Genomic DNA, 15249 nt, shown 5'->3' on the forward strand with positions numbered 1-15249 from the left:
AGTGTTACATTAAATTTGTTCCCCTTCATTTGAATGGCTCTTAAACGTGTGGCTGTGGCATTGACATATTCACGATTTATGAATGTGAACACGAGCCAAATCTGTGTTTGGGGTGTAGCCTATGATAGACTAGTGAAACTCCACGATAGATTACATTTTGTTTTATTTTTTAAATATACTGCACTCTTAGCGACTTTTGTATGCACAGGAAATATGGTAGCCCTGTTAGGTCTCTAGTTGTTTATTCATCATTTCCATGTATCTATTATTTTCAGAAATGCAGCGAGTTGTACCTGACAGAATGTAGACTAGGCTACCTCATGAAACTTTTGACACAGACAGAAAAACCCGATGTTTAATTGGATGCATTTGATCTAAAATCACATAGGCTTACTGAACGCCAGAGAAAAATCCATACTCTAACAATTGAATCTCAAGAATATTGTTTATTGCTTTTGAAGATATTACTCTTTGCTCATTTTTTGTTTTAATCATCCTTTCTGTTTTAAATTTCACAATAAAACAAAGAAAAATCTTTACTGTTAGGTAGATGGTATTTTTTTTTTCCTTTTCAGTGTGTACACACAAATGCACAAAGTTCTATGTACAGATGAAATCTCCTTTAGTAAGGGCAAGTCGAGGGCACCAACTGTCATGTAACAACTCTTTCTATATTCTAGAATCAGATAATAATTTCCCAAAGAATTGTAATAATATATCCTTGAATGTTGTTGGCACAGGTTTGGCAAAACCTTACTTTTATTTTGCCTTTGTATTAAACTTGTTCTAGGCCTTGACTGAATGGTTTTCAATGTTAAATCCATTCATCAATGTGTGTCATTCTGCTCCTATGCATTGTCTTTACATTCAGATTGGATGTTCATATCAAACTTAAATATTAGAATGAACACTGGTTAAAGAAATGAGCAGATGCTGCAACTAATATTATTCACACTTGATTAATTATAGTACATCACCACTGGGTGAATGAATTATTGAAAGATGAGACTAGCAGCATAACTCAGTCCAGTAGGGTCATCAACTTTTCTGAGGTATCTGGAGAAAATTTCCACAGGGCACATTTAGAGGGAGCACAATATTTTCTGCACACCTCCCTGTCTAAACTCTATTCGTATGAGCAATGTGAAAACAATTGCTCCTTCTTGGTCAACTTTGGGTCACTACACATATACTTATCCATTTCCCTGTCTCATATATCACTCTTCAATTAGGTAGAGAGTAAAAGGACACCAATACAACTATTCCATATAGTAATAGTAATTAAACATAATGTACACAATAATAAAATATGTACAATGAAATAGATACAAACTCTAAATATTCACTGACATGAGCAGTATTGACTCTGTCTCTCATTCTCAGGCTCATAAAGTTTTTGGACATTTTAAAAAAAGACATTGACTGAACATGAAATTTGAACGTTAAAATAAATAAATAAATAAATAAATAAATAAAATGTCTCTAAAAAAAACCTATGAAGGGCTTTGAAAAATATAACCACAAGATGGCAATGTTTGACCATATATTTTTCTGAATCGGCACAATAAAACAAAAGTGCTTTATTGCAACACTGAATCACCTTAAAATTACTATCAGTGTTGCCATTATTGCATTTTGCTTGTGTTACACTGTTCAGCTGAACACTTTTTTGCAGAGCTTAGCATTAACTTATGGAAAAGTCTGTGAAATACATGCAGCAGAACAAACTTACTGCCTGTCTCAGCATGGCCAGAATGCGGTGCAATTCAGAAACTGGTGATAAAAGATATGCATATTCCATTACTGTGCTGTCTTGGCTATAAAATATCTCTGTTTCTGAACAGAGATTAGAGAATGAGAATTATTTAGATATTTAAACATTCTAATATGAAAAGCTATTTGGTGTGTGTGTGTGTGTGTGCTGCACTTATACTCTCAGAATGACAAAAACTAAGATTGCATTGAGAGTCTCATTGTATGATACAGAAATCGAAAAAAGCAGAAATTGAAAGCTCTGATATTGGAACTGCATGAGTGGCTTGGGTGGACACCGGAACAGAGGAAGGGGGAAAATGAAATGGGAATATACAGCCTTATTTCACAAATGCAGGAATACACAGACAAAAAAAGAGAACCTGCAAGACATCAAAAATCACACAACAGAACATATTAACTGTGAGCAAGTTTCAGTGTCTCTGTTTCCCTTTGCCGGTCAACAATACTGAGGGAGGGAGAGAGGGATGGAGGCAGGGATGATGGTGGAGGAGTCAGGGGTCCCATACTTTTGAGGGAATGTGGAGACACAGGTGGAGGAAGAGAAGAGACAAGGGGCAGGACTCCCCCGAGACCCCCGGATTTGGCCTCTAGAAGGTGTGAGCGACCACTCAGCCCTGGCCCCTTCCTTAGAGGGAAGTCCGGTTCGTTCTCATTCTCCGAGCTGCAGTCGCTCAGGTCTGTGATCTCCAGCTCAGAGTCAGACTCTGGATCCTGCTTCACACCCTTTCTCCGATCGGAAGGGCTTTGACGGCCTCCTCCTCCGCTTCCCACACTGAGCCCACCCAAACCCAATCCCAATCCTAGGCCTAACCCTAAACCAAGACCTCCACCTATGACACCGGTGTTGGTCTCCCCTCTTTCCCGGTCGCCTACAGCCGTACCCCCGTTCCCCAGCTCAGTCCGACCCAGTGGCACGCTCCCTGGGTACGGTGGGATGCAGAGTCTTGGGGGCTGACCGTTAGTTCCTCCCGTTTGACCATGTTCTGCCCCGGTCGTGTCTCCGGGGGGTAAGAGTGAAGAGAAGGGGTGTGGTAGCTGAGACAAGCTGGACTGGAGCGGGTTTGGGTAGAAATGTGAGGAGTAGAGGGAGCCTGGAGGCAATTTGGGACAGTTGTTTAGAGAAAAGGCCCCTGGGAGGTAGGGGTTGAAGCCCCAGGGGTAGTCAAAAGCCGGGTTCCGTGGGTAAGGACCCAACAGGGATGGAGGTTTGGAGTAACAAGGAGCCCCTGTGGGAGAAATTGAAAAACATGGGACGGGAACCAGTGTTAATGTTTAAGATCAGATGTTAGACACATGATTGAGAACAGAGAATGCGAGGGAAAACTAGAAGGACATTATGAATCATATCAAAAACTTAATATATATATAATTTTACTATATGATGAAAATTACTATATCATCATAATGATAATTACTATATCATCATATAGTAATATTTCATCAGCCATTACTCCAGTCTTCAGTATCACCTGATCCTTTACAAATCATTCTAATATGCTGATTTGATTATCAAAAACATTGCTAAGGTTATACAGTTTTTTTTTTGGACACGTTGAAGGATATTTTTTTTGTCATGGATTCTTCAATGAATAGATAGTTCAAGTGAACAGCATTTATTTGAAATAGAAATGTGTAACTTTATATAAAAATCTTTACTATCAATCACACACACACACACACACACACAAATATATATATATATATATATATATATATATGACAATGTAAGGTAAAAACAAACCAAGCAAGCTTATTTTTTCAGATCCTAATATGACATGAGAGTTGATATGCCTGATTTCACACTCCTAATACTTCACATGCTTTACACTTAAATTAAAAAAAAAAAAAAAACATTTAATAATTTTCAGCCGTATTCACAGTATACTTCCTTTCAGTCTTTCTTTCTTATTTCTCCCTCTCTTTTTATCTCCACAGCCACTCTCTGTGTTATTTGCTATGCAGGGCTAATTTGATAGTGCTAGAGAGTGTGTGTATGTAGGGCCAGGAGTAGCTGGCAGACACATGAATATTGAATCAGTCAGGCAGGCCTCACTTGCTTATGAAAACACAGTAATGGGCGCCCACAGGCCACAAACTGAAGCCTGCACCCTCAATTAGGGCCTTCCTGCTTGGGAAGGGATTAGGACAGGTACACATGGGAGGCAGAGAGGGGTAAGAAAAGGAGGAGGGCGGAAAAGGACCTCAGGACAAACAAAGTTGAAAGAGGGGGGTCTTTTGGGGTGGGGAGTCGCACTGACATACTCATGCCCTTGTACATTCTGATACACTGATATTTCAATGTACATTCAGAACATCCGGAAAAAAAAAAGGATGATATGTATCCCTACATGATAACCCTCACAGAGAAAGTGCTAAAGTACAAGAGCAAATGTCAAGAACATACTGATAACAGTGTGAACTAATCAGTTATATCTGAACTCAACACACTTTATTTCACTGCTCTAAAAAACGAAGAACATTCCCTAATTAACGTTAATCTATTTTCTCTTTTTCTTTTGTTAAATTTGTGTCTCACCTGAGCCAAGGAAAGGAAAAGTGTCCAATCTCAGCTTGTCGCCATCAGGCCCTGGGGCCCCTGCACCACGCTCAAACAGAGAGTGCCCTCGACCCGATTCAGGCAAACGAGGGAATAAAGACTGAAGGGCCTGGGAGAGGTTGGGATAGAGAAAAGACAGCGTGTGGGGATCATTAAACAGTGAGAAAATTTTGTTTAACAAATTACATGACTTAATTTCATAATAATGTACTATATTACACTAACATATAACAGTATTGATAATATAAATTCAAATATTGTCCATTTAACATTTATGAATTTTATTAAACATTTTATTGGGATGTTTAATATGTACTGCTAAAAATAAGTGCACGAACAGACGAAGAATTCACTGCTGTAAATTTACATTCAAGGGCTGATAAGAAATGTGAAACTATCATGACATCTTAAACACTGTCTCCGAAACCTTAAAGAAAAAAAAACTTGTCTTAAAAGACTTCACAATATGTCAATAAAAGTACAGGTCACCAGGAGATCCAGGGCTTTTTACCTCACCAAATGTGGAACGGCTTTTGGGAGCAGATTAAAAAAGGGTGGTGGGGGATAAAGCTCAATAAAGAAAACCTGGAAGTCATTGCAAGAATCTTAGCAGATGAACGCCATAAAGATGTTCTCTTTTTTTATTATTAGTGACATGAAGGTGATCAATAATTTCTGTCACTCATCTCTTTTCAGTGAGAAAGGCAGGCCTACACTTCGAAGCAACGTAATCTGGATTGCTTAACAAAACCGCATTAATTACATGGCACTGATCTGACAGCCCCAACTTCTCTTTCATTTCTCACATGTCTTTCATTTTCAATCAATGCCAGTGATGAGTACGCCTTCAAGACTGGGATAAGAGGAAAGGGATAATGTCTTCTTTTGTTTTAAGGCTGCTTAACGCCATCTTTGACATTCCCTCTACTTTCTTCTTCACCTCTAGATCTTTCCCTTCTTCTCCAGTCTCCTCTAGTACAGCAGATAACTTTCTCATAGAATGACCTGGGTAGATATACTTTGCAAGGCTAAAGTAAAATAAGAATATTAATAAATAATAATTTGTTCATAATTTACCACCTTTTTATTCTTTTAACCCATTTATAATTTCAGATTTGACTAAACATTTATTGATAAAAGACTCTTTGTATTCAAGCAGGGCACATGTATGCTTTGCCTCTAGTATTCAAATGATAACTATTTTAGTTAAAGTTTAACAACGATCAAAAACAAATAAGTGCTGAACACCAATGCTAGAGCAATACATACAAAATATATTCCAACATACTGATTGGCTCTGTACAATCAATAGCCTGATCCCCCACATAAAAGCTATACAGAAAAAGCCTTATACAGTATGGATAGTAAAAGAAAAAAAAACTTTATTATCACAGAGCACGTCAGCCCTTCAGCCCTTCTCATTTTATTGAGATTGTCTCTTCTGTTGTCTGTAATCACACTCACTGCGATGCATGTATTTGCTCATACCTCGGGTGTGACAGGGCTGCAGTCCGGTGTGGCTGTTCCTCCATTGAAGTGGTTCTGGGCCAACAGGAACGGAGAGTTGGCCATGTCCAGCAGAGGGTAATTCACCAGAACCACCTTACTGAAGTTGAACTTGTAGGTGAAGCGCTTGCCTTTAGTTTTGTGCAAAATGCGTTTGTTGTAATAGTACCTGCAGGATGGAGAACAACAGAAAATACAATAAAATAAGCTGTAAATGTTTGTAAAAGAAAACACGACTATCTGTGCATGCAAGAATGAATGATTACAGCGATAGATCACCCCAAAAAAAGTCATCATTTACTTTATGTCGTGCTATTTCTTTTGTAGAACAATTTCTTTTGTGCATACAGTAGGGTAAAAACTAGTTTTGTTCTTCAAGCCATACAGATTTGGAATGACATTAGGATGTATAAATCATGACACAGATTTCTATCGCTTTAAAGCGGGGGGGAAGGCTGCCTTCACCTCCACTGAAACATTTTCCAGGGTCATGGCCTTCATTTGGGAATGCCAGCCTTGTCAGCTGCCTGTTCTGCACGGCGATGACCGCTTAGATTTCCCTCAGCATCACACGGCGGCATATCAGTCAGTTGGAAATAAGAGATGGATCTATACGGAGTCTTTTCCGCTGCCCATCACCAGTTTGCGCTCATCACGAGTGTCAGAATGCTTTGAGGATGCTCACCTGTGCATGAGAGCGAGGCTCTTTAATCTCAGCACACTTTATGCTTGACTTCACTTTACCCGATCCAGCAGCCTACACGAGATCCCGTGATGCAATCTGCTGGCACTATAATTTGTAAGCTTTTATTTTATGTGGCAATTGTGCCCCTTAATTGAGCAATTAAGCAAGGCTAATCAACGAGGCTAATTATGGCCTGTGCCTATTCATAACAATTAGCAGCTAGCGACAGCATCTATTAAAGGGAGGATGGGGGAGGGTATGAGGGGAGCAGAGCGATAAAAAGGCGGGATGAGAAATGGCTGAGCGAATGTGCATGAATAAGAGCAGAAGTACTTCAACCAGGGTCAAAGTTCATCCCTGAAAAGTTTTATGTTGGAGTTTGAAAAAAGAGATCTGATACATGGAATTTTGGTGAGGTGCGAATCAATTTTAGACTTAATTTCAAAATCCCCATCGACGACTATTCTTTATATGAGCCTCTTGCCGGAGAACATCCAGAATCCATTTAGATGTTCAAAGATTCCACAAATTGGACTGTATTGATGTTTTTTTGGAGGGAAGGCAGCACTTAAAATATACACATACTATCAAGCATCAAGCACCCAAGGTTTTTATACAGGATATTATGTGAGGAAAAAATAAATGATGATTCCCCCCCATAAGATGCAAGATAAAAACACACACAAAGAAACAGCCCAATGTGTACTCAATAAAGCACATCATCTAGAATATACATATTGCATGAGAGAACAATAAAAGGCAGCAATTAAGTATTAACACAGAAAACAATCCTTTGAATATGAAACCCACACATGCTGTGCATACCTAAGTGCTCGACTGAGCTTGTCGTAGTTCATGTGAGGTTTGCACTTCCGAATGCCCCACAGTCTTGCCACCTCGTCTGGGTCTTTGATCACAAATTCACCATAGTCTCCCTGCCAGGCAATCACCCCCTGGTATTCCTCCTTCTGCAGCAGCTCCAGGATGAAGTGCCACAGCTGGATCTGCCTGGAGCCTGGGCTTGACTCTGGCTTATAGGCCCAGTCTGGGAAGGCGATGCCTGAGGAAAGGGAGGCAAGTAAGTGAAAGGATTTGGATAAGGCCTGTTGGTTTTGCTACTCGCTAAGAGCATTCCTGTCTAAATAACTGATGAAGCGATGGGTGGTTCAATAGGGTATTTTCGGTAGGGTAGTTAGTCTATGTTTTATTTAATTGATTTTGATTACATTTTGATGCAGGGTTTACATGTACTAAATTATTGTTCAAACTTGCAGAAAACCACCTGTGATGACAACCAGGAACAAAAAATGACTATCAATTCTATCCTTTTTTTGAAATTGAATTTCTACAACAGTTATTTCTGGACATTGAATTTGATTGGCTAAGCTGCATTCTTTGACTTTATACTGTTTGTCTCGAAGACTATCTACACAAAATCAGTCTATACGTTTAGTAGTTGAGATTTTTGAAGTCCCTCTGTGGTGAAAATCAAGTTTTTTAATGTTGTTAATGTGTCTATGTGGTCAACACCATTGCTGAGTTTTTTTGTTCTTAAAACTCCAGTAAACCAAACAGTCTCAAAAATGGGGTTTGAAATTGCTGGTGTTTCTTATGTCACAAACTACCTTGTACCTTGTACATTGCTCTATGCTCAACTATGAACTCTGAGTCTCAAGAGAAGCCAGGTTATTCTTGTATATTTTATCTGTTGATATAAAAAATTGGGTCATTTTAGGTAAATAGCGTGTATAACGATGTTAAGATGAACTATTTGCTTTTCTACACTGAGAAGTTGTTCAAAGCATTTCTGATTTTTAGAGCTATCTGACTCTGAGATGGAGAATGGGAACTTGATTTGTGTAAAATTAGCAACACATTTTGAGCTGTTTGATAACGTATCAAGCAAAAGGCTAATCCTATTAATTACCGTTATGTGTCAGACTTTGTAAAGAGCAATACCCTTTTGCCACATTTACTACAGTAAAGTTGAGTTCATCTCTGAGCTGGCCTGAGTGAGTGGAGGCGGGGCTAATTTGCATATGATCCGTGTTTACTAAATAAAAAACAAGAGTGTAGTTACATTCAAGCTATTTTAAGACATGAATAAAAAAATCACATGAATAAACCTTTAAATATGTCATTTTGGTGATCAAAGATGAGTTTTAAGGGATATAATTATTGGGGGGCTTTAAGGGATTCTTTCTGTAAGTTACATCATTATGCCAGGTGGGTGAGTGAGTCATTCGAATCATTCATTCAACCAATTCATTTGAAACACTGATTTATTTAGGAAAGAAACAAGTGACTGTCTGAAAGCTGGAAAATGCAGACGTATAGGAAGGCCAGATCCAATGACTGTGTCACGCCCTGTTCACTGAGATTCCTATACTGTACATCAGATGACTGCCTTTATTACCCCACAATTCTTTGCGTACCATTTCGTGACAGTAGAGCTAAAAAATGTCTATGGCATCTGGAAATTGCAGTTGGTTGTCAGTTCGTGTAAATGTAAATATGAAGAGTTCAGATGCAAAATTTTCTTCTTTAATGATGATTTTTATCAAACTTGTATATTTAAGTTCAGTAATTTCACTTAAATAACAATTAATAGGTAATTATTATTGCCATTTAAGTGAAATCACTGAACTTAAATATACAAGCTTGATAAAAAATGATCATTCTAGAAGAAAATTTCAAATGGCACTTAGGGGCTTTTGCATCTGAACTCTTCATATTTTACCTTTTCACACTTTTCATTTAATTTCTAACAATAAATTACTATAGTAGTAATAAAGTATTCGCTTAGTTATCTCCAGAGCTCTGTCTATTTGGTTGTAGATCATTAAACCGTTAAACACTGCTTCAGAAGTCTGTCCAAAATCAGTTTTGTGAGGCACCTTCATGCACAAACAGCCTGATATAAGGCAGTAAGGCAACAAGTCAACTGCCTAAGGTTTTAGACGCAGCCTGTTATAGTGAGTCAGTGAATAATTTACTTAACCAATTCGTTCAAAACACTTTTTTATTGAGCAACAAAACACTATTACTGTGGGTTGTTAGGAGACGCGCATTGTCGATTCTGCCTTGGCTTTGTTTTGAATGATTTTCATTGTCGGAACAAAAAATAGACTGTCTAAAATGTAAGTTGCTTAATATTACCTTTCTGTTGAGTAAAGTTGTATAACATATTGTGTCATGCTGTTGCTTGGGGCTCTTGTTCATAAAAATAATAATCAATGTAACATCTATGCATCATGAAAGTGAAGAAAAAGTCATTTAAGTTGGATGAAAAAAAAAACTTCTTCTGTCTCACCTGGTGTCCAGAGGGTTGGGACGGGTGGCGTGAGCAGCAGGTCACTAACACAGTTACAGTCCATACCTCCACTACACCTGCAGTCACACAAACCGACAATATTTGAGTGTGAAAAAATGATTTTCGGTTAGACCACAGAACATAAGGCTAAAGCATAATACTTTGACTCATTTCACCCTCTACACACCAGTGTGTCGGAACATGCTGTTGTAAACCATGAGGGCATGTCATTCCGGTGGCCTCTGAAATCAATCAATGCCTTTTCATTTGAAGGGTTTCTTAAGGTTGCCGAAGGCTGTCCCTTCAGCCATGCAGAAGATCACTGCATTTTTTCACAAAGATCAACGTTCAAAAGACCCCATCTCATGTTGAACATTTATGACAGTGTGTGAGGCCCTCAAGCAATTAGTCCAGGTTTCCATAGGTATCTGTTTGCACTTTAATGCATTACATTTTCATTTTGTAGCAATGATCAAAATACGAAAATGCACATGATATTTTATAATAATAATTTAAGCATTTTTCAGTTTCCACACGTTATGCACTACAGTTGAACTTCATTTTCAACATGAAATGTTCACGTTGCAGCAAAAGGAAATAAACACGCCACGGTGGGCATGTGTTCATACAAATAACTTCAAAGCAGGATATCAAAAATCATTGAAGATTGCATCTGCTATCAGATCAACTGGGAGCATCAGTAAAGATCCATCTCTCCATGCAGCAATTCAGTATACATGGCTAGAGGAGTTCAATCTCTCCTCAGCCTTCACAATTTCATAAAGGTTGTTTTACAAAGCTCTGGAAGAAGAAGGAGCCGGTACAAGGGTATCTTTAATGCTGGTCTCTCCCCTTCTCCTCTCTCACTCTATTTAATTATGCTCTGTGAATTTTGGATCTTCCCTCCAGCATTGAAATGGAACGTGAATTATTGAGGTGTGTTTGTATAAATTATTATTGCTAACTCCAGGCACTTCTCTCTCACACACACATCCCCTCCCCCCCCCCCCCTTGCTTTTACTCTTTGGACTGTCCACTTGCTCGCCCCCACCCTTGCACCGTCTACTTCTCATCTCGCTCTTTTTTTTCTCGTAACATTCATTTGTTGTTATTTCTTTAGTACAATATACTCAATAGAACTGGTTTTACCCATTTGGATAGCTTTGCGAGGGCATAGAAATCTTGATTCAGACTTTGGGCTCACTTTTAAGATTTGTCTTACTGGGTCAGTCTTATACAAGACTATCAACTTAAAAATATATACTAGTTTAACACTATTAAAAGCAATTGTGCAACTGGTGCAGTCCAGATCACACCTGTAAATGAATTCATTTGTGAAATCTGTATTCAGAGCCTATCAGCCAGCCTATCCGATCAAAGGAAACCCAGCCTTACCTGCCCGTGCACCTAACTGCACCCTCTCTCTCTCTTTCTCTCCCTCTGTATGTTTTTTGCTCCCGCTCAGTAATTTTCCGTTTGATTTCGGAGGTAATGCATTTTTTACAAATCAAAGAGGAAGCCAGGACGCCCCACCCTCCCTTTCCCTCGATCTCTTTCTTTTGCCCTGCTCGTCCCCTCCAGGCTAGTGAAGAGATAAAGGAGCCCCCATCATTTCCTTGTTAGTTTTGATTTGGGCAGCACAGGGCTTTCAAGTTCTCCCCATCACCCCCAGAAACATTATAACTAGCAGCCAAGGGAATACATCTTCTCACAATCTCCTAGATATGAAGACACTGATTCAGGGAGTGCACAACCACCGCACACACCAAACAAAAAACACTCAAAAAAGATGCACATAAACAGGGCAACACAACACAACACCTTTGCCCACGACACCATGCTCAAATGTACTCTTGAGAAAAGTAAAACTCTTCTGTAACAGGTCAAAGTCACAAACTAGAAGCTCACATTTATATCGTCTGTGAGCATACAAACACAAAGTATGATGATCAAAGTAAATAAAAGTGGAAGAAAATTAAAGAAAGTTACATTTATATCCCTTAAATAATTACTACAGTCTCAGTCTCATCTGGATTATTTATTGTTAATATTTTTCTCATCTGGATTATTTATTGTTAATATTTATGTGGAACAGATTTTATGGTTTAATACTTAAATACTTTGACCGTTTGTTAAATCATTTTAATCATTTAGTAAATCTACGTTTTGTAATGCTGTGGGGATTCAAATAATTCAAACTTAATGCCATGGAAAAATGATTTACGCTAATCTTATAGCACAAAAACACCAAGAAATAATAAGTCTGCTTTTATACATTATTATAACATTATTGCATTTAAACACATGCATTGATTACTCATTCATTATGGAATGGCCATGCCCTACAGATTTAACACGTTTACCCCTGTGACTAATTACATTTTGTGAAAAGCTCTGCTGATTGCACATTAATGCTTCGACAAAACAGGGCTGCTGGAAACAATTTTGTGTTATGGGTTGACCACAAAATAAAATGGTGTTAATAAGGTAGACTAAAGAGTTGAGGAAAAGAGAAAGAAGTGAGCAACAGATGGCAGACATTGTTTCAAGTTGTGAAAAAGATGGACAGCAAGGTTCTGAAACTGAGATGAGGGAATGTGATGAGTCTCGTCCCTCTCGCTCTCTTCTCCCAGGACATGAAACAAACCCTCCGTATCTGTGTCATCTTTCTGTTTCGGGCTGCCACTGAAAAGGGACTTACTGAACACCCTCGCCCTTCTCTCTCCCCCCACTGCTCCTTCCTCTTTCCCTCTTTTACTTTTTCTCCATCTCTCGATTTCTCTTGACTCTACTCTGACAGTCTGCACAGCCTCAGGGTCAAAGAACAGAAGGACTGGCTTGTGTGTTTGTTATGAAGAAGGAAGCAGGGGAAGAGAGGGGTAAGGGGAAATATGGTCAAGATGGAGAACTTGAGATGGGGCGCATCTGACAAATTGTGCACACGATACAAAAATGACAGTTCATGTAAACACATAAACATGGAAATATTTTCAGGTGGTTCACAAAATTTAACAAATGTACATATTTATTCAAAATTCATAATAACTCTTAACAACCCATATATAGGGGAGAGATCTTTGTCTCTCGGCTCGAGCATGCAAAGATGATCACGTTAAATTCTCGACAAAAGTTTTGGATGCTTCTTGTAAGGGGTTTCTATAAAGGGAGTGTTATAAATGTATTTCATTTCATGTTCCATGTTATGCCTGTTATTTGAATTTGCAATTTGAGAGAGACCAGTGTTTTATTGCACTGCATGAGTGTCTCAGACATTGACATTATCATATCTGTTTCGCATCGATGTAGAATTTGTTCTTAAACTGTGTAAATAATGTCAATAACATTAAACTAACATCCACTAAACTTTGTGGAATCATTTATTGTGGTGATCAAATGTAGGCCTACAGTAAATCAAGTTTCATTTTAAACATTTTATTTAAAAAAAAACAGTATGGAAACAAAAAGACATATCTGCCTAAATGTAGCAATTGAAAATATTTTGTAAACATTCTATATATATATTACATACACAGACTTTCTACTGTCACCTCAGGAGGGTGGTCATGCATTATACTGATTTCAACCCTGTAACAAATTTCTAGTTGGTTACGTGACGTGAGTTAAGACGTCATACCTAACCCGTCACCTAACTGACGTTAAAGGTAAAGCGTCAGTTGTATGACGGCCCGGGATCGCCATCTACCGACGTTTAAGGGGGCCCTAAAAAGGCGGATATTGACGTATGGTCAAAATACGTCCCAAAACGTCAGTTATATGACTTTTTGGGATGAGACTGTGTTACTCACCGTCACCCCCGTGTTTACACCACTCTCAAGCGATCACGTTTCCTAACACTTCAAAGTTACTTTAGATACGAAACCCAATAATTGAGATAATAAGATAAGGAGGCCGTGAAAGCGAAGTTTCGGTGGTGCTTGGCACTTGCGGATGAGAAAACTGGGGAAACTTGTTAAAAAGGAGAGAGATGGAACACTTGCTCAACTTTAGGATAGATGATAGAAGCGAGCGTGCGATGGTAGCCCACCAGTTTCTTATAGAACATCGGACTTAAGATACAAGGAAAAAGGGGGGAAAATACGGAGAAAAAGTATCAATCGATAGGGTTAAATTATTCATCGTCATTAATTATCGATCGCTCTCCGTTGCCGACTTGTCTGCCTCGTGCGAGAGTTGAAAGGAGGGAAAGCGCGCTTTATTAAAACCGGCTCGAGCCTCATTGTTTCATGTCCCGCGGCAAAGAAAAAGCTCGAGCTTGGTTCTGCCCGCGCCAGTGAAAAATACACACACACACACACATATCGCCCCCCTTAAAGCTCCTTTTCTCTCCTCGCTCGCTTTCCCTCCCGATGCGCGGGAGAGCTTTGGGGAGCCTCGTACGGTGTTCACGGGGCGGCTGTGTCTCGCGTGGATCGATGTGGGATCAATGGCTCTCGCTGACTAATAGCCAGAGAGCGCCTTTGATCTCGCGGCTGAGAGATCAAAACCTGCGCGAGAGGGAAGAGAAGGAAAGAGAAAGAGGAAAATGCGCGGGAGACCGAGCGGACCTTAAACTTCACACAAACACGCGCGCTCGTACTTAGATACATCTGCCGTCGTCTTGTGAGGTGACATCATAACGTAGGTAGTCTATATTGTCAACGTTTGTTTACTTTCCTACAATGAGCCCTGAGCAGGTAGGCTGCCCTACAAAAACAGGATAAACAAGCTAATTTAGTGAGTTCAGCTGCGACTCTGTTTCAGGGAAGTCAGCATATGCACCAACACTGTGGTAACTCCCAAACGAAATAAAATATTTTAAAAGAAACTTCTTTCAGTCTTCGCTAATTTCCCCCAGTAGACCTAAAATGTACACAAGTGTTAAGCTCGCGTCATAATTTAAATCTTCATGTCTGTATCTCTTTGTGCATTTTTAAAAATCAATTTTACGCGGAAACCCATGACACATTAATTCTGATTCCAATTATTGTTTAAATGGTGCATCAGGGAACTTTTGGGCTCTGGCTCTGCTTGATGTTAATTTAAAATGTGTGGAAAGCTAATTAATACAAGTATCTGAAGAAAGAGAGTGAAGAAGTGAAGTGCAGACTGCTCAAGGTCTTGAGATCACAGCGTACACATTTGAACACCAGATGATTCTTCATTAAATCACTCTATAAAAAGAAGCAACCACGCAGTTAGGCTAATGAATCCTGGTATTTTGTGTGTCCTTCATGTCTTTATCATACATGTAGCATTCTACGGGACAGAAGCTATAGGCCTATTGCGCATTCTTCCTACTTGCTATCCCCCTCTCTTTATCCCTCCTCCCTCTGGTCAGTGAGTTACTCTCTCTGCTCTCTATCGCTCTCACTTCCCGAATTAACCACTCAAGAAGTCACCACCGACTCAATC

General features: G+C 39.2%; 1 protein-coding gene across 2 annotated transcripts in view; it reads right to left on the minus strand.

Annotated features, from left to right (window-relative positions):
* Positions 1–122: 122 nt before the first annotated feature.
* Positions 123–15249, minus strand: part of erfl1 (Ets2 repressor factor like 1) — a 65594-nt gene continuing 50467 nt past the window's right edge. For both annotated transcript variants that reach the window (XM_089117689.1, XM_039679375.2), the window contains 5 exons: positions 9838–9914; positions 7350–7584; positions 5822–6008; positions 4313–4442; positions 123–3002 (listed from right to left, as the gene is read on the minus strand). In XM_089117689.1, the coding sequence (XP_088973815.1) occupies positions 2170–3002; positions 4313–4442; positions 5822–6008; positions 7350–7584; positions 9838–9901 (1449 nt within the window). In that variant the 5' untranslated portion in view covers positions 9902–9914 and the 3' untranslated portion in view covers positions 123–2169. The remainder of the gene's footprint in view (positions 3003–4312; positions 4443–5821; positions 6009–7349; positions 7585–9837; positions 9915–15249) is intronic.

This window comes from Pimephales promelas, chromosome 12 (genome assembly GCF_988280905.1).
Source record: "Pimephales promelas chromosome 12, fPimPro1.hap1.1, whole genome shotgun sequence".
Taxonomy (NCBI): domain Eukaryota; kingdom Metazoa; phylum Chordata; class Actinopteri; order Cypriniformes; family Leuciscidae; genus Pimephales; species Pimephales promelas.